General features: G+C 37.8%; 1 protein-coding gene across 3 annotated transcripts in view; it reads left to right on the plus strand.

Moving 5' to 3' along the window:
* The window catches only part of LOC149254893 (isoamylase 2, chloroplastic-like), a 542,818-nt gene that overhangs the window by 405,940 nt on the left and 112,823 nt on the right, over nt 1-24,055 (plus strand). For 2 of the 3 annotated variants that reach the window (XR_016267196.1, XM_089460266.1), the window contains exon 24: nt 16,338-16,478. Coding sequence is in view for 2 of the 3 variants with exons in the window: in XM_089460266.1 (XP_089316392.1) it covers nt 16,338-16,478 (141 nt within the window). In the remaining variant the exon portion in view is untranslated. The remainder of the gene's footprint in view (nt 1-16,337; nt 16,479-24,055) is intronic. The other variant, XM_089460267.1, reaches the window with a different exon arrangement.

Genomic DNA, 24,055 nt, shown 5'->3' on the forward strand with positions numbered 1-24,055 from the left:
ATCCTCGCATTAGAGCCTTGGTAAGCATGTGGAAACTGTCATCAGTAGCCGAGGCGGTTGAATGTGGTCGTTATGAAGAAGAGCACCTTGGAATCAAAAAAGAGATAGGGCTAGCAGAACCTTTACAATCAGGATTTCCAGGAAAGACTCCTCGACATTTCTTCAATGGAGGTAGCTCAAGGCCACCTTACAGTAACAGGTCTACCTCGAGAAATATAGTAACAAGAGCTCCCATGGCAATAAACACTATAGCCTCGGAATCATCAACCACCAGGTCATGGTCATCTCGAGGTACTGCCAGCAGAGGAAGAAATTCGAGAGGAATCAACATGAGAGGACGAAGCTCGTTCTCTAGAAATTCACGTCCTGAGTCAAGAGGATCAACGCCGCTAAATTGTTGGGGATGTGGGGGACCGCATTTTCAACGGGATTGCCCAGAAGCTTCGTCGAATATGTTGCATAGGACTGGAGAGGGACCAATATCAAACAATCAAGGTAATCATAGAATTCATGCAGTAATCAGCAACGACCAAGCAGTGCACCAACCCACTATAGCGGGATCTTCAGGTATGGGACAAGGGAATCGTAACGGTCGAAGCATTACGTATACTGGGACCAAGGTTGCACGAAACGGGGAAACGGGTACGAGTTTCCGAAACGGGAAGCGATACGAAATGCGACCTCCCCAAATTTTGGAAACGGGGAAACGCGATATATATATATATATATATATATTAGGAAATTTAAGAAATATGTGCAATCATAAAGCATATATGATACATTCTAATTTATTACATTATGATAAAACTGTCAATTGTCAATGCATAAACTATAAGTATCTAAATTTGCATCACATTTACTCATGAATAATCACATAATGAAAATAGAAATATCCAAAATCATCCACAAGAAATTTCTAATTTCTTGTCTCGTGCTTGATTGGGAGTCTCCTCCTACATAGTCGAACAACCTTAATGCTCTTGATTAAATACAAGTTTCATACCCTAGTACCCTACATTCTCTTGATTATTGGGAGTCTCCCCTGCTTAGAGGGCTTGGTTCTCTTGATTAAATACAAGTTCCATACCCTAGTACATGATAAAATCCAATGGAAACATTGCAATTCCCCCAATCCTGAAATCCTGAAAAACAGATAAGTCTGCTGGATTTTGAGTGAGATCTAAAATTCTACTTTCTCCATATGAAATCCAATGAGGGCGAAACCACTCTCAAACATCCTAAGTCATTTCATGGTAATGTTAAAAATTTAAGTAAAAGGATGAAAACAAATAAAGCACCTGGAAGCAACTAGAAGTCACTGGGCTAATGTAAAAATAGATTAGAAAACAAATAAAATAAAATAAAATAAAATAAACACAAGTAAATGCTGAAACGTGGGTCGTACGGCCCTGAAATGCGTTTCAGGCCGTATTGGCCACATTTCAGTTTCGTGAAACGTGGCAGTACGGCCTGAAACGTGTTTCAGGGCTGTACCAAACGCGTTTCAACGTTTTGTACCCGTTTCCGTACAGAAACGCCCTTCTGCCCCATGTTTCCTGCAACATAGACTGGGACGTAGGGTTCGACAGCTAAGAAACCGCCTGGTAGACCAAGTTAAGGTCCAATGGGACAACTATAGTCCTAGATCAACAACTTGGGAAAATACAGAGGACATATGTCAAATATACCCTAATCTATGTCAATTTTGAAGAACTTTAAACTATGTTTAGTATATATTTACTTCACTGCAATCAGAGACTCGGAAACATTTTGAATGATTATAGATAAACGTGAAATTTTGTGACATAATATATGTTTAACTTCTGCTGGTACATGGATACCAAAACGATATATCTGGTTCATCTTACTAAATTATAGTTGTCAAAGTAAAGTTAAGACAGTTGAATGATTTTACTTCTGATAGAAATTAAGATATTATAAATCTAATTTATTTATACATGTCAATATGATTAATGGGATAGAAGTCAGAGAGTAAATACATTTTAAATGGAAGTCAGAAGACATGTATGGAATATCGCAAAATATGTTGTACTGTAGTATCATAGGTGAATAATACATGAGTTATTTTGAATATGCTGATGCACATTTTACGAATGCATGGATAAGTGTATGATTGCAGGTAATAAACAAGTTACCGGGATGACCACGTGATGACAGAACCTCAAAACAATTAAAGCTCAAAGTGATTCTATGATAGGGTATTAGCCCTAATTCTACTAGGAGGGGTGGAGGTGTTGCTCACCGTTTATTCTCCGAACCTTGGAGTCATGGGAGGACTGTGTGAATCACGCTCCCCTAGACATGTGATGATGACTGCCGGATGCCTACTAGGAATCAGGTCGGTATAACCGATGCTGTCACCTTAGAGTTTATGAGTGGTTAGATCAGTAAAACTGACGTCATGGCATACTCTAGTAGAGGACGGATAGGATGGGAGCAAAAGAGATTAGGAAGGATAGGATGATTTTAGAATAGCTTGGGAACCTAGATAGGAAAAGGCATGTCCATTAAAACCTTAAACCTAAAAACTCTAAACTTCGGGACGAAGTTTTCTGAAGGGGGAGTGTATGTAACGACCCATCTCTAAATACACATATTATATGCTCCTAAATAAAAAAAAAAAAAAAATAAAAAATTAAATAACTAAAAATAATATTAATAAAATAGAATAAAAACTAAGTATAAGTATTAATAATTAATTAATCTAAAGCTCTAAAGTTTACATTAAAAACAAACATAAATAAAGTAAAGGTATACAGGAATATCAAAAGGTCAAAATGACAAACAAATATGATAAAGTACATATAAATATTATAAAGTGACAAGGGATATGTTATATGGTTATAATGAAACGTAATAGTGTTATAATAATAATAACACATATATATAATGTTTAAAACGTTATAATACCTTCATGCTGTTAAAACTCTATAATAAAATATAAAGTTTAAAACCTTATATGAAAGGTGACGCATAAACCAAACCTGGTGATATAAACAAAGTACATGTATAAACAAAACAGATCAGATGAATAAATGTTTGAGAGTCGGAAATGCATGCGAAGGCGTGGCAGGAGGAGGAAGAGCGGTGGCTGCAGGAGGAGGGCGGCCACCGCCAAGCCCGCAATTATAAAACCGCATAGCTGAGCCGGAAATAGGAGTGGGAAAATCAGGAGGAAGAGAGCAGGGGAAAATCAGGAGGAAGAGAGCAAGGGAAAATCAGGAGGAAGAGAGCAAGAGAAAATCAAGAGGAAGAAAATTGACCATTGGAAGAGCTTTAAGCAGTCTGAGGTTCTGGGCACGAGGGACAGTGAGCTTCTGTTGGGAAGCTTACTGGATTGAGCAGCCAGGCTCTGCTCAGTCTGGCTGGGTGGAAATTAGTCTTCCGGTAATTGGATTAAGTAGCCGCAGCATCGTCACCATAGCAGGTAGCAGGCATCAGTTCAGGTAGGTATTCTAAATCTTTTCAGTTCTTGTAGTTCAGCTTTATTTTTCGGTTCTTACACCACCTCCTAGACATCGTTCACCATTATGGAGTTATACTCCTCTACCATTGCATCTAGCCAGACTTGATGCTAAGCTGCCTCCTTGAAGCTGGCAGACTCTCCATCCTGAGCTACTAATGCTTGATATATGTCTGGCTGCTTTCGCTCCCTCTTACTGTTCCTTGGCTCAGCGATGAAGTTCTTTGCATCACGCAGAATCTGACAAAGTTCCCTGCGAGTTCTTTCTCTGCCAGCAGGTGCTTCTCTTCGCTCCTCCCCATCCTGAGAATCTTCTTGACTTGAGGAAGAATTCTTCACTTTTGTTGGTTGAAGAGGCATGACCAACGGATCCTCTTTCAACTGCTCTTCGGAAGGCATTTCGCAAGATCTTCTGAAATCTCTGTCCTCCATAAACTTTACATCTCGTCATACTACTACCTTCCTGCTCCTTGGAAGATAGATTCTGTATGCCTTAGCGTTCTCGCTATATCCCACCAGATATCCCTTTTCCGTAGTCTAATCCAGCTTCTTCCTCTTTTCTTCGGGTATGCGACAATATGCTAAACTCCCAAATATCCTGAAATGACTGACTTCAGGCGTCTTCCCAGTGAAGACTTTCTCTGGAGTAATCTTGCCCAATGCCCGATGAGGAGTCCTGTTCTGAACATAGACAACTGTGTTGCATGCTTCCGCCCACAGGAATTTTGGCATATCCTGATCATATAGCATGGCCCTAGTTGCTTCTACAATAGTCTTGTTCTTTCTTTCTGCTACCCCATTCTGCTCCGGATTGTAGGGAGCTATCCACTCTCTTCTGATGCCATCCTTAGTGCAATAATCAGTGAAGTCCTTATCGACATAATCTCCACCATTTTCTGAGCACAAAACTTTTATCTTCTTCCCAGTCAGATTCTCCACCAGAGCCTTGAACTCCTTGAATCGACAAAAAGCCTCATCCTTGGTTTTTCAGAAAATAAATCCAAGTTTTCCTCGCGTGGTCGTCAATGAAGGTAAGGAAATACTCGGCACCATTGAGAGCTTTGACGGACATAGGTCCGCAGATATCTGAGTGTATCAATCCTAGTACACTCTTGTTCCTGTGTTTGCTCCTAGGAAATTCCGCCTTGGCATACTTTCCTAGAGCGCATCCCCTGCGTACATCATCTCGTTTGGTACTCAGATCCGGAACTCCTGTTACAGTGCTCCTGAGAATTCTCAGAGCTCCATGGTGCAAGTGACCCATCCTTCTGTGCCATAGTTCGTTCAAGTCCTTGTCCCCATGACTGCTTATTAGTGTCATTGGTACATATGTTTGTAGATTGAAGAAAGCATTATATGGCCTCAAGCAAGCACCAAGGGCATGGTATGCTAGAATTGATGCATACCTACAGGGAATAGGCTTCACAAAAAGTTTTGCTGACTCGAACCTTTATATTAAGGCTGTAAATAATGAAACTGTAATTATTCTTCTGTATGTAGATGATCTTCTCTTGACAGGTGTAGAAGGTCGAATGGAAGAATGTAAGAAGCAACTGTGAAAATTCTATCACTGCAGTAATTGATTTACTTTTCCTACTTATTCCACCATAAGTTATTCATGAAATCACTTCAATAAACATTAAAATAAATATTGTTGTAGATATCACACCGTAATACAAAAACAAACATATGTAGAAGAATCAACACATTGACACGAATATTTTGGACTAATGTCCCTGGAGAAACCAGTGCAACAAGGGAGGATTTTATTATTTAGCAATTTTCTAGTACAACAGGGTGCCAAACTGGCTTACCCACAGATAGACAAATTCTCCAACGCTTCTTCTGAACCTAGCGTTAGCCCTGCTGACCTCTGCATAGCCTGAAACCCTCTGCGTCAGCCTTTTGAGACTCTGCGCAACCTCTCTGGCCTTCTGCATCACTCCTGCAGCCTTTGCGTGGATGACGCAGGCCTACTAGCTCTGCGCAGTCTCTGTTGCCTCTACGTGGCTCCCTCTGGCCCTGTGTCTGTCTTTTCTACCTCTACACTGATCTCTCGTCTCTCTGTTTTGTACTCTCTGCCTCCTGACTGCTCACCAGACCACTGGTTCAATTTCTCAGCTAACCTTGCTCCAAAAATTGAACTAACTGGTCTCCCTCAGTGTATTTTCCAAGTGAACCTCAAGCCTCCTCTTATGCTTTTCTTGTTGACAAATCAACAGTCGAAATTAAGTCCTTAATCAATGGTTAAGATTAGATTTGGCTTGATCCATGACTTTTGGACCATTCTAACACAATTTTATATTCCCTAAGTTTAGACTTAGGGATTACATTAAAAATATTAATTATTTTAATATCTCCCAAACTGTTTAGAATCTGCCCAAACCCTTTCTGGGTATTGGAGATTTCATGTGCGTTAGCCTCTCCACCAAGTTTTGTGGCTAGAGCACATCCATTGCTACCCCAAATCAACAGCAACTGGCAACATAATTTGACATGGAGGATCTTGGACTGATGCATTACTATTTGGGTCAAGAAGTATGGCAAGGACCGAATGAAATCTATTTGGGTCAAGGAAAGTATGTGATCGAGATTCTAAAGAAGTTCGACATGATGGAATGTAAACCTATGACCACTCTGATGATCACAAACTTGAGAGACTAAGGAGTTCTGAATCAAGCCTTGTGGATCCTTCCAGGTATAGACAACTCACTGGCTCATTGATGTACATGGTGAATACTCTACCAAACATATGTTTTGTAGTAAATGTACTTAGTCAATCTCAAGTGGAGCTGAAACATGATCATTGGATAGCAGCAAAGCATATTCTGAGATATCTGCGAGGAACTATCAACTACTGTCTGAAATATGATAGAAGGAATGATGTCCAATTGATTGGATATACAGATTCCGACTGGGGAGGCAGTGAGCAAGATGGAAGAAGCACTACGGGAGGATGTTTTAGTTTAGGATCCTCCATGGTCTCATGGACGAGCAGAAAGCAAGACATTGTTGCTTTGAGTAGCTTTGAGGCTGAATATGTTGCAGCATGTGAAGTTACCAGAGAAGCTGTATGGTTAAGGAAGCTGCTATCCGACTTGTTTGAAGGACAGATGAACCCTATCGTGATACTTTTTGATAACACCAGTTGTATTCGTTTGTTTGAGAATCCAGTGTTTCATGGAAAGACAAAGCACATCAAGAACAAGTATCACTATATTCGAGAGCTAGTACAAAATGGTGTGTTGCAGCTACGATATATCTCCACTGATGAACAGGTAGCTGACATATTGACGAAATCACTTCCGAACAAGAAGCTTGTATACTTAAGGGACAATCTTGGTTTAGTTGATTTGACCTCCCTAATTAAGAGGGAGAGATAGACACTACATACTTGTCTTCACTTGGGAAGAAAGAATGGAGGATTGGGTAACCATCTGACATTCAATACTCTTTGAGAATGTTGTAGGGAATTCAAGATAAGAGTAGTCATGGACCGATATTCTTTGGGATAGCTAACCAAGATAAGAGTAGTCCAATGGAAGGTCATACTCTGTCAACACTCGGGTGGAGTATGTACCTTGAGAGAAAATGATAATGGTGTCTATACATCATTGGTTTTGCCAACATTGTGCTCTAATCTTGTTGAGAGATAGAGCTATTAGTCAAGGCTTTTCTATGTGACAATGCTGATTAATATGATGTTAGACAGATGGGTTACCAATCCAACTCTTCTTATGAGATCTCTTCAGATTGAGAATGACCATGTAACTCTTATGAATACCTCCCTAGTAAAGAGGGAGTGTTGAAAAATGTGTAATTAGGTTTGGTCTTCATAAGTGTGAAATGTATTCTTGTAAATATAAAATGAAAAGAAATTATTATTATTACTGGAGCAAGGGTTTCATGGTCAAGTTCTTTTAGTTTATAGGTCAAGCATCCATTAAGAGCTTCTAGGGTTTGTCCTAGGCATAAGAGTCATTGTCATATATTGAAGACCTTATGGGCACATCGTAAATTGTAAAGAAAAAAATTATTTTGTCTTTAAAGTGTCAAAATACCTCAAAGATCTAGTCGGCCTAAAGCGCTGTCAAGTTGGCCTACATGAAGAGCCACGTCCACCCTTGAAGAAGACTATATATAAAGGAACTCGTCCTCCATTTGGATCACTCACTCATCACTTATGCGAAGAAACAGAAGAAGAGGAAGTCAAAGAAGGAAGTGCGAAGAAGAAGAAATCAAAGAGGTCAAAGTGTTTCTAGGCCTTATCTATCTCTCTTTGGAAGATCGAAGTTAGGGTTTCTGCGCTGGGATCTCTTGTGGTTCGATCTTGGAAGCAGAAGAGAAGCGAAGGTCTCTTTAGGGCATCTTATTAGCCCTAGGACTCAAGACAAGGCAATCGAAGTCAAGAGGTAGGCTATTAGAGGGAGATCGAAGTCTCCTAGAGAAGCGACAGTAGTTGTTGGGGAGCAGAATTTCGAATCTGTTGGGAGGTCGAAGATATTGCAGCAGGAGGCCATGGTAGACTTGATCTTGAAGGGTATTTGTCTGAGTCTCTAGGTCATGGTATTTGTCAATTGAAAGCTCTAAGAAAAGAAGATATTTATGGGTTTTCCCCTCAAGAGGAGGTGTTTTGGCCCTGGCTTGCAGCCTATATACCCTATCACTGTTCTTGTTGTTTTGGTAGCTGTTTGATATATTGCACATTGGAATAATAACGAACAAAGCTAATAAGTAAAAGATAACACAAACAATTATCAAGTTAAGAGAATTAACATATTCATTGGCCTATTGAATTCTCAACACCTAATTAAGAGAGAGCTTGGAAACCAGTTTCTTACTTGGAGGAAACTTGGAAATTTCTAAGCCAAGGGGGGGCTTAGGTACATTCCTTTTGTAGGAATGAGTACATTCCTTTATAGGAATATATATGTCCTCCCTAATTGAGAGGGAGAGATAGACACATCATTCTGGTCTTCACCTGGGAAGACAGAATGGAGGATTGGGTAATCATTTGGCATCTGATGCTCTTTGAAGATGAGATAGGGCATCCAAGATAAGAGTAGTCGTAGAGGACCGATATTCTTTAAGGGCTGGGGAGTCCAAGATAAGAATAGTCCCGATGGAACTCACCTTGAGAGAACTCGGGTGGGGTATGTTCCAAGAGAGACAATGATTCGGGTGTCTATAAATCATTGGTCTCGCCAGCATTGTGCTCTGCTTTAGTGGAGAGATAGAGTTGTTAGTCAAGGCCTTGCTATATGACAATGTTGGTTGATATGATGCTATATAGATGGGCTACCAATCTGACTCTTCTTATGAGAAATTATTCAGATTGAGAATGACCAAGTACCATTATGAATACCTCCCTAGTTAAGAGGGAGTGTTGAAAAGTGTAACTAGGTTTGGTCTTCATAATGACATGTAATTGTGACTTTTGTAAATGATGTAAAGAAGAAAAAAAATTGTTATTGTAAGGCTTGCTTCGTGGGTTTCATGAGCAAGGGATTTTATTTTTAGATGGCTCCCATTGAGAGCCTTTAGGTCATAAAAGTCATATAGCATCGATGTCATGTATGAAGAATGTATATGAATGGTCTAGTAGCCCTCCAAGATGAGCACAAGGTATTTCTTCCTCTTGTCGGCTTCAAGATGAAGTGAAGAACTTATGTCATCTTCACATTATGGAGACACACCTATTCATATTCTCATGTCGGCTTAGTTATAGAGGGAAACCACTATATATATGGGTGAAGGCTCTTCGCATTTACACAGTTCAGAATTTCGAATATCTCTGAGATTTTCGGATGACAATTACAGAGCTAAGTTCGGATAAGAAAGTAGAAGAAAGTTCAGTAAAGGAGCTCAGACTAGGATACAAAAGCATAGAGATAAGCTCGGTGCAGTCTAGATGAAACTCTATCTCGGTAAAGGAAGAATAAACCATGGAGAAATTACCAGTGTGGAAAAAGTCTGCAAAAAATCTCGATTTAATCCTAGAAATGCAATTTTTTAAACTAAACGATTTAATCCCCCGACTTTTTGGCAACTTTTTCAGAAAGGAAAAAATCGCGATTTAATTGTTATACTCCCGATTTAATCGCGAGTCGACCAAAAAAGTCTGCCTCCTTCCCAGGCCGCGGATAAAGAGGCCGTAAAGGTGAAAATGATATAAATTCTCCTATTTAATCTTAAGGCAAAGAGTGGAATCTTTCAAACATAGCCCTAGAAATTTGGTGATAACGTTGTGCTGTGCAATTTGTTTTGTTGTTGAATCTTAATTTCGAGCATTATAGTTGGTTGGTGTTACTGAGAAAATTAATTGCTTGGTTGCTATATTCTGTTGAATGTTGAAACATATATGACTATTATTGGTTTGCTCTTGCTGGATGTTATGTTTGCAAAACAATAGGGATCTATATGAGATGTGCAAAAAAATACAGAGAAGAGACATTAGCCAAAGGCTAAGTTGTCAGAAGGCTACTATAAGAAACTGAGAAGACTATGAAAAAGAAGTGCATACCTACCTCGACGAGCATGATTGTGAGACATAAGAGAAAGAGGATAAGGAGTATCCAGACTAGCAAGCAAGGAAGTGTAAATAGTTGATGAACATTCCCAAGAATCAACACTGTTATGATCATATTTTTTGTGGATAATATTGAAAAACATTGGTGATAAAATGCACTTAGAATGCAGACTGCAAGAGTGTAACATCCTTTTAGTGATCGAATTCACATGTAAAGAATGACATTGTAGTAAAACACTGAAAACACCTCTAAACTATGACTTCGACTCTAGATGTTAAAAAAAAATTAAAAAAATGAATAATTTTGTGTTTTTTTAATTTTGCCAACTTTTTGCCGACTTTTTCAAAAAACTCCCGACTTCAACGAGTTTTTCAACTTTGGGACCCTTCCCGAATTAATCCCGACTTCGACTTTTTCCACATTGGAAATTACAATGATCAAGTTTCGGTACTAGGATAAAGAAGGTTTCTATGTCTTGGTTCAGAAATACAGTCTTGGTGTCACTACAGTTCATTGCTATCACATATTGGTGATCATCTCTATGTGCTCAAATAGGAGATAATCTCAGTCTATCCACAATTTGTTTTGGAGCTATCTCTGTAACGTTGTTTCAGTGTCTCCATAGTGAGCAAGGCTTAATACTACCACAATTTGAAGGTATCGATGAGGACTCAATGCCATCACAAAATAAGATCGTTGTGTCGTGTTAGTGACAAGGTCTTGGTGGACACTATGTCTTGGTGCTAAGAAGGTCGAAGCGGAAGTAGAGTCAAGAAGAAGGTTGACTATCAAGACTCAAGAGAACTTGTGTCTTGATCTTGGAGTGACAAATAGGTCAAGGGTCTTGGTCTTGGTATTCGTCAATTGGAATCTCTGTAAGAAGAATTTTGTGCGGGTTTTCCTCTCAAAGAGTGAGAGGTTTTGGCCTTGGCTCATTGCCTACATTCTATGTCGCTTGTCTATTTATGTTCATGCATTGGTAGTTGTTTGATGAAGAAGAACACTAATAACTTAAGCAACAAGAAGATCCTAATCTAATGCACTAAAAGGCACTCACAAGTAGTTACTAATTAAGAGAAATCACCTAACTATTGATGCCCTAGATTTTTCAACAAGAGAGACCCAAAATCTACCAATAGAATGTTCCTATTCCCATCTAATGAATAACAAGCTTATTAAAATTTTAAGCACAATATAGGAAAGCACATACCCAACACATACCATAGATCAATGAGACAGACACAATGAATTGTACCCCAAAATCTTTTATTATGAATTTCAAACGTTCCTTGCAAAACAGTGGCTTCACACCAGCGTTACAAAGTTTACATCAATGAAGACAATGAATAGAAGCAAAATGGTTTCCATTTATAGAGAAATCCCTCCAAGTGAAAATAACGGCTAGTTGGCTTGATCTTCGTCAAAGTAATATCGACCGTTGATAAACACTTGATCATCTTTCATTCTCTGTCGTCGAAAATACTTATTTTTGAGGAATTTTCGAATTTCTCAATAAATCCATTTTTTATTAGTCCAAAAATAATTATTTTGAACTAATATCCTCAAAAAATTGACTTTGAATTAACCACCAAGGTCCAAGGGCTTAATTCTTCTTAAAAAAATAATTTTTGCCTCGGTGGGGAGATCCCCCACCAAGGGGGACCTCCAAAATCAACATTTTTTTTGACCCACAAATTTTTTGGTCATTTTCCACTTGGAGAAATTAATTTCTCTAGAATAATTTTTTGACTCTTGTTGTCGCACAGATTGACACGACAACGCTCAGACCGGGGGCTGTCACTCTGATCCCCGATCTCTCCATTTAAGCCTGTCTCCCGCGGCTAAGGGGGGTAGACCCTATGAAATGACGAAGACCAACTGTCGACCAGTTGGTTTGGGAGACACGAAAGGAAACCAGCACTAAATAGATTTTACTGAATTAATAGACCAGTGCCTTGTGGAGTTAATGTTTAAACGGTTAATTATCAGATGCTGCAGAAATATGAACTCATTAAGAGCAATCATCTATCATCAAAGCCTGAGCGAAAATTAACTTTTATCAAATGCGGGAAAATGCTTAACGGCTTAATGATACTCCAGCAATTTAAAATTTCGAAAATGCTTTGAACAATCACCTAAAATACTAACCAGTGACCACATTCATGCAGTTAATCCTCAGTCGAAAATTGAATCATATTAAACACTAATTCCCACGTTAAAATTTTCAACCTCAGCATAAAAGATGAAACCTAGGAAATTCCCGAGCCAAGATTGAAATTGCAAAATTTATTTTTATTTTTTATTTTTTATTTAAAAAAAAAAATTAAAGACTAAGGGCAACTTTAATTAAATCTAAACCACAAGAAAAGAAAATCTTTTTTTTTTTGAAATAAAAATAAACTTTAAAGAAAATCTAATTTAAAATTCAAACCCTAAGCTAAACAAATCAAAAGTTAAAAACTAAAAAAAAAGCACATTTATTTTTATTTATTTTTTTACTTTTTATTAATTTTTTGATTTATTAACAAATAAAACTAAAGCAAAACTAAATTCTAAATAAACTAAATGCAACTAAACTAAAAGAATATATACACTTTAAAAAAGGAAAGAAATAAAAAAAACCACGGGCTACATTAGAAATATAACTCGAATGAATTTTAAATCTAAATCAAACCTTTAATCTAGACTAACCAAGCATATCACCTAATCGAACTTTCAATTCTAAAATTATTCCTAAGCCCTAAAAAAAAGGTAAATCGAAATGATTGACGCTTTACGCTAAACCATCAAATGAAATGAGAAACCTGCGTTTTTTTTGTTTGTTGTTCATAATGCAGGTTTGCGGATAGGCAAGGAGGGCGACCAGGCAGCTCGCGTGAGAGGGATCCGTAGATGCAGGGATTTGATGACGTTGGATTTAAAGCAATCAAAGTAAACCTACTAAAATGTTGAACGCTGCTATTTTAGTTAACAAAACAGAGAAATCGTAACCCTGAGCGTTTCTGAATGGAACAATTTCGACTGGGATCGGATTTGCTGCCTGGCGAAGAATGGTTCACTCCGGAAAACTTTCAAGCAATACGTTTCTTACCTGGCATCACACGCAGTCATGCCCACACATAAAAAATTGAAAATCGATGCCTGGGCTAACCTCACGCCACTTTTTGAAGCGTGCAGCCTCCAGCAACCGGACGGCGGAATTTGTTTGTTTGCTGCGGGTGAGTTCAGTCGGAGGCGTGCTTAATCGGTGGAGGACGCAACAGCGGATTGCAACTCCCTTTGATTGAAACTTGATCTGCTTGCAACTCCCTTGACTGCTTGCAACTCCCTTTGACAATGATAGTTGCAGAGAAGTGATGCACAGACGGAATGTTGAATCATACGTAGCAGGAGTAAAAAATTGGGTAGCGTTGTCAATAAGAAAAAGAAAAGGCTGCACAGATGGAGTAGATGGCCTGGCAGTAATCTGGGAACTCCACAGAGCCTCCGCTTAAAGAAAAAATTTCAAAATACTTTTCCTGGAAATGAAATCCCTGCAACCTGAAATGAGAAAATCACCCAAAAGAAATGATATGTGCATAAAATAAAAAAACTGAAAACCCTAAACCCAGCAAAAATTTACAGTATTTACAAACTGAAAGCTCTTCAGAAGCCAGATTTATCAATAATCACAGTAATATTATCAGAATTTAATTTAAATGTAAAACGCTTCAGAAAACCCTGCATGCATTCATAAAAAATATTTCGAATGATAAGCCGGGGATCAAGAACTGGCTGGGCTCTTTCAGAAAACACAACCCGGGAGTTGGCTGGTTCAGCCGAGAACTTCCCCTAATGCCCGGTAATCTAAAGAAAGATTTCTTGCACAGCTTAAAATCAACCATCAACATAGAAGGAGAAAACAATAGTGAAACCCTGATCAAATGGAGATACTTGCCAATATATTTCAGAATCTAAACTATCATTCAAACTTCAAAGATCAGACAAGATACCTATGCCTAGATCAATCTTCATTAAGCTATCATTAATGGCTGAAAATAAAATTATGCAGAACAAATAAAACAATCTTACAGCATTTTCAGAAGAGTAACAGCAGCAAGATTTTTAACCCCAAAGTCTTCTTTATTGCACAAAAAATGAACTACAAGAGAGCTTCTTCAGCACCAGACTCACAGATCTTCTGATCTCAAATGACCCCCTAGGACCCTATTTAAAGAAAAAGAAATCCCAACGGCTAGTTCGAGTGATCCATGTTGAAATGATCTCGACCGTCGATGAGAATCAAGATATCTCTTAATCTCATCTGTCGAATTAGTTAATTCATTAAAAAATGAAAATTTGCATTTATTTACTCAAAAATATTTTTATTTTATTATTTTTAGGGTTTTTGCTTTATTTTATTATTTTTATTTAAATTTTTATTTATTTATTTTATTTTTTAATTTTTTAATTCTTAATTTATTTTTAAATGGATCCTCGAACTTAGCCTTTGGAAAAAACACCTAGGACCTAGGACTTAGGACTTATGAGGGGATTAAAACATTTTCTAACCCTCAAGGCACTTTACATCATGACTTTTACAACTTTACATCTAAAGGGGGCGAACCCATTTGACATAGACCCTCATAAACCACCCAGTTCTGCGACACAACTATAATCTAGCAGATTAACACACTAGGATTCTCCTAAGATTCTAATGACAAAATCCATCCCAGCTTTGGGGTTTAGGCTGAAGGAAAACTCTGCCAATCATGGATCGGTGAGACGAAAAACCTTTCGGAACGTAGATTATCACTTAGAAAATTAGGTCCACCTAGGCAATTTACAGACATGACTCATATCTGCTAAGATTATTTACAATTTATACATGCAGACTGGTTTACAACATAAATTGATCAAGCTGTCGATGACTGCAGAATGGCACGGACATGTCGATCAAGCGCTACCCCTTTTTGCGAAGAAAAGGGGGTGTATTGCTATGGGCAGTTGACCAGTAGTAGTCAACAACTCTAAATTAATTAATTTTCTTGCTTAGGATTTAATTTTATTTTTGCTAGGAAAATTAATTAATTGATTTAAGAGAGGATTAATTATTTTTCCACCCTCAAATACTCTAGCCATGGTGTATGATTGTGATGGACCATACATTAAAATATTTTTACATCATATATTACAATAATTCCACCCTCAAAGGGAGAATACTGATTCGTTATAGACCCTCAAATAATTTCCCAATTTTGCGACACAATATGATCTAGTAGATCGAGTGATTTGTAATAAAATAATTTAGCCAAATAGCTTAAATTATTCCCAAATCACTTTTACAATAGACTCGACTAAGAACACTAGGGCTCACCTAAAACTTCGACAATAAATTCCACCCTAACTTTGGGGTTTACACTGGAGGGAAAAAAACTCTTCCAATTAGCAGTGTTTAGAAACACAGGTAATTGGTGAAGTTAAAATATCTCCTAGGATGAAATTCGTTCCAAAATCATAAGCTTACCTAGGTTGTTACATAATTACAGTGTTACTAGCATCATTTACATTACAATTTGCATAAATTGGGTTTACAATAACATAGCTAATTGGTTGATGATTCTGATCTTTGAAAAATTTTGCACAACTGCTTCCTTGGACTTGTGGCAAAATGGGTGCAACAAGACTAATCCCCATAGGGCTAACGCTTAACTGTATTTTTTAGTTCATTTTTCACTTCTCACCATCAGCTTTATATGGGATGGCTATTTTTCACTTCTCTGCCAAAAATTTGAAAAAGCAAAAAACTAACTATAACTCAGTTAAACATGCATTGCTAACTTCAACTGGTGGCGGTTTTTAACTGCCCACATTAACAAAGAATAGCGTTGAGCTTCTACACTTGCCATTTATTGAATTCCTACCTAGCCATTGTAACGTTAGATTAATATTAATAATATCCTTTATGAATTACCTTTACATGACAAACACCATTAGAAAAGATGTCAAACCACTAGCTTCTCATTTTTTGAGGAGTCAGTATGTCATATGAGAATCAGAGATACAGGAAGTTGTATTATGTACCAAAGTCAGTATGTTTATTGGACCAAAATAATCTGATTGATCCCGTAGAAATCCATTAGGGTGATTGAAGAGAACACAATAGTTAAAGCGAAAAGTAAAAATGCAAAGTAATTCCATAGGAGATGTTTTCTTGTCAGTTCTTAATTCTCTCAATTACAAGCCTGAAAAGAACATGAATGAATCAGGATATAGTGGTAACTAAATGTCTAAAAAGAAAACATAGAACTAATTCTATATAAGATTTGTTTGACTTGTGGCAGTTCTTTCCTTGCTGTCAGTCTCAAGCCTGAAAGGTACGAGAATGAATCCAGATCAACTCTAGGTGATTTGTACATTGCTTTCAACTCTCAGCAAGCATCAGTCAGTGCTACCCTGCCTCAACTTCCTGATGGAATGTTATGGTAAGAAATTTGATCCCGAGCAAGGCTTGAAAACCATTCAGTTCATCTTTCAGAGATTAAAATATATGCATTCTATATCTAAGAAATCTGGTCCCTCTTAAAAAGCATTTGCTAAAATCATGGTGATGATTCCTCTAATTTGTTTTATTCAATGCCTTTCATAGTGATTTTTTCAATGTAGTTAGATGTTTATAGTCTCTGTAGTTGCTTTGAGTATTTATGATGTACTATCAAGTATCCAAATTTGGATTTATGCTTCGTTTCAATCCGTCTTCTGCCATATGAGCTGACTTTCTAATTGAAAACATGTTTGGATTTGTCAATGTACAATGACATTTTTCCTGCCTTTTATGTATATCTTTTGACGGATGTTTGTAATTTGGGCTTGTGAAACTATGAGTTGCAAGACAATCATAAAGTCTGAGACCATGAGTTGTAGACCTTATCTTTATGCAGTGTCATCATCCACTAAGTTGTCAGTGTGATCTAGATCTAGAAGATCTTGAAGATTCAATGACGTATTATAAATTCAGATTTTGAGATACAACATAAGGGCTTCAAGCCTTTTCCATCAATATACTTTCTTGTCTCAGCCCATATTAATTCTTAACATGGTATCAGAGCCATTGCAGAGTTATGAGATGCTCGGGCTTGAAGACTGAGTGTGCCAGAATATGAATAACAAAGTCATGCTGCAAATAATGTAGATTTGCTATTTGGATGCCCAAATTTGCAAAAAATAAAAATAGAGTTTGGATCTATTCGTGGAGCTGTAGATCTACACTAGCAATGGCATAATCCTACTATATTGAGTTTTGTGGGTGTATTTCTGCATAGTTTGGAGCTACGCTGCAAAGACAACCCACAACGATCTCCCACAAGGCAGCAAACGATGTTTTTTTGAAGATGGATTATTAAAGTGCGCGTTCAGGAGCCCATGAACTATGGTATGCCGTTGATTGGATCGGCCTGCGGCTGAGGAAAAAAAAGAAGAAGCTGGGGACTATTTTTATTAAAACAACTTGTTGAGCCGTGGGTGTTTCGGCTGGGCTGTATTGATTTTTTTTGGATTTTTGCATCCACTTTGGTGGTGACAAGTGATTTTTCACTGAGTTTTTCCAGATCCGGTATGGGTATTTCCAGATCTCCTCACTTTCTACATGTGGTCACATATATTGAAAAGCTGAGAATCTGAATTTCATCTGAGTGACTCCAAGTTGAAGCTGCTGTTGTGGAGCTCAGATCTGTTTCTTTGGCAATGCAGCCACTGATGCTAAAGCAAACAGACCAACCACAATCGCTACTAGGATCACCAAAAATCGAACAAAAGTAGATGGCAATCCATGCATGTTGATAAGATTAAAAATTGAGGCAAATTTTTGTATTGTGTTGCGAGTCTTTTTTTGTGGACTCCACGTATTACATTGTTGGGATCTGCGTCGAAGACTTGCTGTGGAAGTGTCAGTATCAGATGGTGTGAGACCTGAAAGAGTTGACCAAGAAAAACCATCGTTTTTTGATAGCTGCTGCTAAAAAAAGACAAGATTAGAATCGCTATTCCGGTTAAAGGAGCTGCCTGTTCGGAGTTGCAATTTAAAAATAAAGAGAAAGATGTCGTCTTTCTTATTGGGAACTTTCCCAGGTAGATCAATTTGCATCCCATGTATCATTGCTTTTTTGATTGGTAGCTACATATTCGTAAGTAAATAAACAAGAACCTGTGGAGTTGATATTCCTTCATGCAAGGACAGAGATAGGTATTTACCAGTGTTGATAATATCAGTATCGGGAAAATATCGGCGAGGGTCCGGAAAATATCTTATCGGAAATATCGGCGAAAATATCGGCAAAATATCGGCAAATATCGGCAAGCATAAAAAATGCATAATATATTCATTTTTTTCAGATTTCTAAACATATAAAGCAATAACAACATGAACTAAACACATTGGCACATAAATATGAAGAAAACACTGATATATATGATGTCAAATAGAAATGATACATCAAACTTCAAAGGCGATACCAAATCCTGCTGATCCCTGATAGTGATAAATTGATAATTGTCCAATCAAGGACTCAAATAAAAATTAAAATAACATCACATATCCTGCTGATCCCCCTCCAAACTTCCCCCTCCAGCAGCCCCGTGATGTCTTGTATCCCAAATACAGCTAAGGGAAATGTTATTATGGTTTACTATTCCATCAAAATACGCTGATCAAATACCATAAATATGGATGTATTTGTAATTGTGATTCATGTAAAGCCAAAAAGTATGGCAACGCTGCCACCCTCACAATATCTATTATCAACGCTACAATCTGCAATATCAATCTGCAATATTAACGTTGGAGCATATGTTCAAGCAGGAGCATATATTTTAAGGTTGGGAAATTTGTATATATTAAATGTTGGAGGCTGGAGCAATGTCAAATATACACCGTTCCCCGCTCCATGTTGCCGCAGGTCAGTTTCATATTTATAACTACTTATGAGTCATGACAGTATTACGGCTTGAATCATGGAAGGCTGAAGCATCATACGCTATGTAAGGCTGAAGCATCATACGCTATGTAGAAAATTCAAAAGACATTAAAATGTGCATTGTTGAAACTTGATTATAACGGTGGGGCATCCGGCATTCACATAGATGATAGATTAGTAATAAATTAATAATAGCATAGCTGCATACCTGTAGGCTGTAAACCCTCCTTCGCAGCCAAAGTTCAAACCCTCCTTCGCACTGTTCGCAGCGTCTCCAGCTCACGAAAACGAAATGACGAAAACAAAAACCAAAAACCCAATTTATAAAGGCTGCTGGCGATATTTACCATCGTCGCGCGCTATTTAGGAAAATATCGCCGAAATCTCGTAAATATCGCGAGAAATTCAAAACAAGCAAATATCGCGATTTTTTCGGGGCGATATTTCGGCTCGCCGAAAATATCGCGATATTTGCGAATATCGCCGAAATTTCGGCGATATTATCAACACTGGTATTTACAGCATTTTGTTTATTAAAGAATTTCAATTGCCATCGCCATTTGAAGGGGAGCATGGAACACAGTGCCACATTTCACCAGCGATGAAATTGTGGAGCTGTCGAGTTATGCATATATTCTTGTGGAGTTGTGCGTGCTGCTGGGTGAATGCAAGCTGCGTAGAAAAATGTGAAGAAACGTGTGTAAAGAGACTTGTATGGGAGTAAAGGCTGCGAGTAGAGCCTGTGGTCCAGAGGGCGCTAGTATAATTTTGCACTCTGGAAGTTTAATCCAATTTTCATCAGAATTTCTCTCCTGCGTCATTAATTGGCATCCAAGAGAAAAAATTGCTTAAATTTGCAGCCAAGAGGGAACCATGCATTTTATTCATCAGTGGCCGCATCATTTAAATCGCAGGGGAATTGCTGCTTTTCATCATTTATTTGCAAAGATATTCAGAGAAATTATTTACCTGAGTCAAATTTCGTAGGTTGGGCTAAATTAAAGCATTTTTATATTAAGACGATTCATGCCAAAAATAAGCTTTACACGGAGAGGGAAAATGTATGAGACTAATAGTAAAATAATGGATGTGAAGGAATAAATTAAGAGTGCGTTTTCGAAGATAAGAAAATAGCTTCTTAAAAGGCTTTTTATTCTGAAATGTAATGGAGTCCTTTCATAAGGAGATCTTGAGGGTGATAAGGTTATAAAATAAAGCTTGGCATATTTAATTTGTTTTTTAATTAAAAAGATATTCATACCTTAAGGGGGGTTATGAAATCTTATGGGTATTAAATATTCAATTTTTGAAGGAGCATTATTATTGTAAATTAAGGGAGCTAACTTCTAAGAACATTTGTATTAGCATGTGATTGTGTAAAAGAGGAATTACAAAAAGATCCGTTGTAAAGTGATCTGCCTGAAATTGAGTAAGGGAGTCAACCAAGTCAAGCGAGTTAATCATTGTTGCCAAAATTCAAGATTGTAATTGAACTTCAAGGTGAATTATTATTGTAAATTAAGGGAGCTAAGAACATTTGTATTAGCATGTGATTGTGTAAAATAGGAATTACAAAAAGATCTGTTGTAAAGTGATCTGCCTGAAATTGAATAAGGGAGTCAACCAAGTCAAGTGAGTTAATCATGTTGCCAAAATTCAAGATTGTAATTGAACTTCATGGTGCATCATCGGTAGTACCTGACACCCTTGAGAAACATAAAAATCGGGCGAGCGTGATCAAGTGAGTTGACACCCTTGAGAAACATAAAAATCGGGTGAGCGTGATCAAGTGAGCTGACACCCTTGAGAAACATAAAAATTGGGCAAGCGTGATCAAGTGATCTAGTACAAGCAAGCTTGAGAGGAAAGTAAGTCAAGAAAAAAATGGGTAAAGGTGGAAAGCATCTCAAGAAATTGAAGGAATACAAGAGTGAAACCATGAATTGCACAATAAAATTAAAATTCTTGAGTGGAAATTACAACAAAATTAAATAATAATTGATCAAATGGGTGACATACTAGCAACTGCAAAAGATCTTCAAAATGAATAGATATGAGAGAACAATTGATTGATGCACTCCAGATAAAATTGAGGCAAAAGCAAGATCTACTTGATGATATGATTGATGCAAGATCTGCAAAAAAGATAGATGCGATTTGTGACACAAAATATCTCATCCAAACAGTGAATACAATTTGTAAAACAGATTAACTCATCTATCATGTTGATGAAAGTTGTGACACGGTGGAGCTACTAGAGAAAATTGATGCAACTAGTTGTACTAAAGACCTAATCCATAAGGCTGATGCAGCATGTGATACAATTGAAATAATGGCAAAAATTGATGTAATTTGTGATACACAAGACTTAATACAAGTGATTGATGCACATTGTGATACAAATGACTTAATGGAATCAATGAATGAAGACAAAATATCAACAACAGTAGCAATTTTGAAGAAGAAAAAGGACAAGAAAACAGTCTTGCCGAGATAGTTATTAGATTGGGAGCCTTTGAGCAGTGCAAGGAGGTGATGAGCACGTGACTTGTGCTTGATAAAAATGGCAATGTTTGTATTACTGAAAATAAAACCCATTGGTCAGCTCTACGAAAGAGAGTTTGAACCAGGAGATTCTGGCTCTGCAGAACGCTCTCCATTGTTCATCAACATTACATATTAAATAGAATACATGGTTTTAGGGAAGTTAGAACAAAATCCTAAGAAATAGAAATTAATTCCTATCCTGAGGCTACATGAACCAGCTCTACCTATTCTAGGATATTCTCCATTATCTTCAACACTCCCCCTTAATGGAGAATGGGTTCACATATATGCCTAACATCTCCCTAAACATTTGAAACTTAACTTTTCCAAGGGGCTTACTGAAAATGTCCGCAACATTATCACATGTATTACAATATTCCAAATGAATTTCTTTAGATTGCACTTTCTCCCTTACAAAATGGAATTGAGTATCAATATGTTTCGTGTTTTTGTGAATGTTAAAATTGGCAACCAGGGCAAAACTTCATGTGGGTCATCTTATTCATGGCTAATAATATTTTTATTAGATTCCTCTCGTCGAGAGGTGTAGGATTGATATAAAGATCATCCAATTCCGATAAGTATTCATGGAGATATGAATTTATTTTGATTATGGAATTATTATCAAGCCGACCTACAACTCATGTAGGCTCAGAAGCCCAACAGTCGCATCTATTCACCCACCAACGTTGTGTATAAATATAAGAGGACTTTTCCTCATTTGGACTCACTCATCTCATCACATCTCTCTCTCTCTACTGCGCAAATATGAGTCTCTTCTCTACTGTGCTGAAATGGGTCTCTCTCTCTCACACTTGTGAAGCCGGAAACTGTTGAATTTGAAGCTGCAACTGCAGAAGTAAATATTGACTTGCGTGGCCTAGAAGATCTCCTCTTTGGAACTGCGCTGTAGGTTCATCTGAACCTCCTTCGAAAGCCGCAACTTTTGGTGGTGGAATGAAGTCAATCCGACGAATGGTTTGCAAGATATCGACTACCCTAGTTTGAAGCCGGAAACTGCTGAAACTGAAGCTGCAACTGCAGAAGTAAAGATTGACTTGCGTGGCCTAGAAGATCTCCTCTTTGGAACTGCGCTATAGGTTCATCTGAACCTCCTTTGAAAGCCGCAACTTTTGGTGGTGGAATGAAGTCAATCCGACGAACGGTTTGCAAGATATCGACTGCCCTAGTTTGAAGCCAGAAACTGCTGAAACTGAAGCTGCAACTGCAGAAGTAAAGATTGACTTGCGTGGCCTCGAAGATCTCCTCATCTGAACTGCGCTGTAGGTTCATCTGAACCTCCTCTAGAAGCCGAAACTTTTGGTGGTGGAATGAAGTCAATCCGACTATCGGTTTGTGAGATATGGTCTGCCCTAGTTTGATAATGAAGCCGCTAATGCTGATGCTACTGATCTAGGGTTTGCTACTGCTGATATGAATCAGATTTATTGTACTATTTCTCTCTGCTGAATTATTGAAGATAAAAGAAGATTTGATCAAAGGGTTTCCCCACACATTGTGGGGTTTGTCACTGGCTAGCCGCCACATCTTGTGTCTCTTGTCTTGGCTTGTTTTCTGTCGATCGTTTAATGTTCTATCTGCACTTTACTCTATGTACATGTGATTGCTAATCGGTGGAATATAATAAGAAAAAGAAGTAAACTGTTATAAGCATAGAACATACCATAACTTAATAGTGAAACACCGGATTGTTGGCCAGCTTGATTGAACTTTGATTGTTGCATCTGATTGTTGTTGCGACTATCTATTCTTCCCCAACATCCTAGAGAAGTCTCCGCAACCAAATTGCCTCGCACGTTGCTGCACACATGGCTTGATACTCTGCTTCTACTGAGGACAAGGAGACTGTGTTATGCTTCTTACTGCTCCAAGTGATCACCCCGGATCCAAGACTGAATGCATAACCTGTTATAGATCTACGATCATCTACATTTCCTACCTAATTTGAATTTGCAAATCTTGCCAGTCTAACATCAGAAGAGTCAGTGTAAATAATTCCATAATCTACAGTACCTTGTAGATACCTCAAAACATTCTTCATTGCATCCCAATGGCTTTCAAGTGGCTTAGACATAAATTGGCTTAACACGCTGACTGCATAAGCCAAATAAAGTCTAGTGGTGGTTAGGTAGATCAGACTCCCAACCAGTTGTCTATAAAGTGTTGCATCTGCTGCTTTTGAGCCATCCTCACACTGTAATTTGATGTTTTGTTGCAATGGTACCTGTGCAGACTTGCACTGATCCATTCTATACTTCACTAACAGGGATTTGACATACTTTGCTTGAGACAGAAATGTTTGACCTAAATCTCTCCAGATTTTGAGACCTAAACAGTATCTGAGTTCACCGAGATGCTTCCTCTCAAACATCTGTGACATCTACTGCTTGATTTCATCAATTAGATATATAGCATCACCTGTAATTATCAAATCGTCTACATATAATGAAATCAGCACTACGCACCCTTGTTCATCTTTCATGGTGTAAAGATTAGGGTCATTCTTGCTTCTATTGTAGCCA

The sequence above is a fragment of the Pinus tabuliformis genome, chromosome 7 (genome assembly GCF_031772625.1).
Source record: "Pinus tabuliformis cultivar Carrire ecotype Pingquan chromosome 7, CPIR1, whole genome shotgun sequence".
Lineage (NCBI taxonomy): Eukaryota > Viridiplantae > Streptophyta > Pinopsida > Pinales > Pinaceae > Pinus > Pinus tabuliformis.